Raw genomic sequence first — 2,500 nt, 5'->3', positions numbered from 1 at the left:
GTCTTCTATTTGAAATGTGTCTTCTATTGAAATGTGTCTTCTGTTGAAATGTGTCTTCTATTTGAAATGTGTCTTCTATTTGAAATGTGTCTTCTATTTGAAATGTGTCTTCTATTTGAATGTCTTCTATTGAAATGTGTCTTCTATTGAAATGTGTCTTCTATTGAATGTGTCTTCTATTTGAATGTGTCTTCTATTGAAATGTGTCTTCTATTTGAAATGTGTCTTCTATTTGAATGTGTCTTCTATTGAAATGTGTCTTCTATTGAATGTGTCTTCTATTTGAATGTGTCTTCTATTTGAAATGTGTCTTCTGTTGAAATGTGTCTTCTATTTGAATGTGTCTTCTGTTGAAATGTGTCTTCTATTTGAATGTGTCTTCTATTGAAATGTGTCTTCTGTTGAAATGTGTCTTCTGTTGAAATGTGTCTTCTGTTGAAATGTGTCTTCTATTTGAAATGTGTCTTCTATTTGAATGTGTCTTCTATTGAAATGTGTCTTCTATTTGAAATGTGTCTTCTATTTGAATGTGTCTTCTATTGAAATGTGTCTTCTATTGAATGTGTCTTCTATTTGAAATGTGTCTTCTGTTGAAATGTGTCTTCTATTTGAATGTGTCTTCTGTGGAAATGTGTCTTCTATTTGAATGTGTCTTCTATTGAAATGTGTCTTCTGTTGAAATGTGTCTTCTGTTGAAATGTGTCTTCAATTTGAATGTCTTCTATTGAAATGTGTCTTCTGTTGAAATGTGTCTTCTATTTGAAATGTGTCTTCTATTTGAAATGTGTCTTCTATTGAAATGTGTCTTCTGTTGAAATGTGTCTTCTATTTGAAATATGCCTTCCATGGAAATGATTGCATCACCTTGTGATGACACGTCAGTGTGTGTGTGTGTGTGTGTGTGTGTGTAGATGATCCCAGAGCTTGATGCAGAGTGTGTGAGTGCAGCATCAGATCAGAAGGTCAGTCTTCCTGCTGGGTTCTCTGTTAAGAGCCTGTTGGAGGAACTCAGAGACTCAACCACCGTCAACAAACACATTCTGCAGACCGTAGCTACGCTCCGCAGCCAAGGTAACACACACACACACACACACACGCACATCTGACACACACCTTGTACACTCTAAGGTCACATGCCTAGTCCCGCGTCCTTGTGTTGTCTGTCAGGGTTATTGACAGGTGTGTTGGCCAACCAGTGGGTGGATGACAGTGGGTGTGGAGATAGCTCTGGCCGTCTCCTCTCTCTGCTGGGCGGCCATTTTGATGTGGTGCTACAGTCCTGTCGTACCGGCCTCAGGGTCCCAGAGGCCGACCTGTTCATCTCCGCTCTCAAACAGCTGGGAGTGCCTCCGAAACAGGTGCACGCACGCACACACACACACACACACACACACAATCTGACTTGTCATCACTTCTCGCTTGTGAGAAGCAAGAATGCAAGAATGTCCTTGGAAGGCAAATTTCAAATGAAGACACATTACCAGAGAAGATACATTACCATGGAAGAGACATTACCATAGAAGGCTATTGCCATAGAAGAGATATTACCATAGAAGAGACATAGAAGAGACATTACCATAGAAGAGACATAGAAGAGACATTACCATAGAAGATACATTACCATAGAACAGACATAGAAGAGACATTACCATAGAAGAGACATTACCATAGAATATACATTACCATAGAAGAGACATAGAAGAGACATTACCATAGAAGCGACATTAAAGAGACATAGAAGAGACATTACCATAGAAGAGACATAGAAGAGACATTACCATAGAAGATACATTACCATAGAACAGACATAGAAGAGACATTACCATAGAAGAGACATTACCATAGAATATACATTACCATAGAAGAGACATAGAAGAGACATTACCATAGAAGCGACATTAAAGAGACATAGAAGAGACATTACCATAGAAGAGACATAGAAGAGACATTACCATAGAACAGACAGAAGAGACATTACCATAGAAGAGACATTACCATAGAATATACATTACCATAGAAGAGACATAGAAGAGACATTACCATAGAAGCGACATTAAAGAGACATAGAAGAGACATTACCATAGAAGAGACATAGAAGAGACATTACCGTAGAAGAGACATTACCATAGAACAGACATAGAAGAGACATTACCATAGAAGAGACATTACCATAGAATAGACATTACCATAGAAGAGACATAGAAGAGACATTACCATAGAAGAGACATTAAAGAGACATTACCATAGAAGAGACATTACCATAGAAGAGACATTATCATAGAAGAGGCATAGAAGAGACATTACCATAGAAGAGACATAGAAGAGACATTACCATAGAATAGCCATAGAAGAGACATTACCACAGAAGAGACATAGAAGATGCATTATAATAGAAGAGACATTACCATAGAAGAGACATAGAAGAGACATTACCATAGAAGAAATATTACCATAGAGGAGACATTACCATAGAAGGCTATTACCATAGAAGAGACATTAC

General features: G+C 37.7%; 1 protein-coding gene across 1 annotated transcript in view; it reads left to right on the top strand.

The window, feature by feature from the left end:
• The window catches only part of LOC139375437 (epoxide hydrolase 2, cytoplasmic), a 35,676-nt gene that overhangs the window by 5,193 nt on the left and 27,983 nt on the right, over positions 1-2,500 (top strand). Inside the window, exons 3-4 of the mRNA XM_071117220.1 lie at positions 912-1,071; positions 1,168-1,358. Of these exons, the coding sequence (XP_070973321.1) occupies positions 912-1,071; positions 1,168-1,358 (351 nt within the window). The remainder of the gene's footprint in view (positions 1-911; positions 1,072-1,167; positions 1,359-2,500) is intronic.

The sequence above is a fragment of the Oncorhynchus clarkii genome, chromosome 19 (genome assembly GCF_045791955.1).
Source record: "Oncorhynchus clarkii lewisi isolate Uvic-CL-2024 chromosome 19, UVic_Ocla_1.0, whole genome shotgun sequence".
Taxonomy (NCBI): Eukaryota; Metazoa; Chordata; class Actinopteri; order Salmoniformes; family Salmonidae; genus Oncorhynchus; species Oncorhynchus clarkii.
Note: the sequence above shows the minus strand (reverse complement) of the source record. Positions and strands in the feature narration are given on the sequence as shown.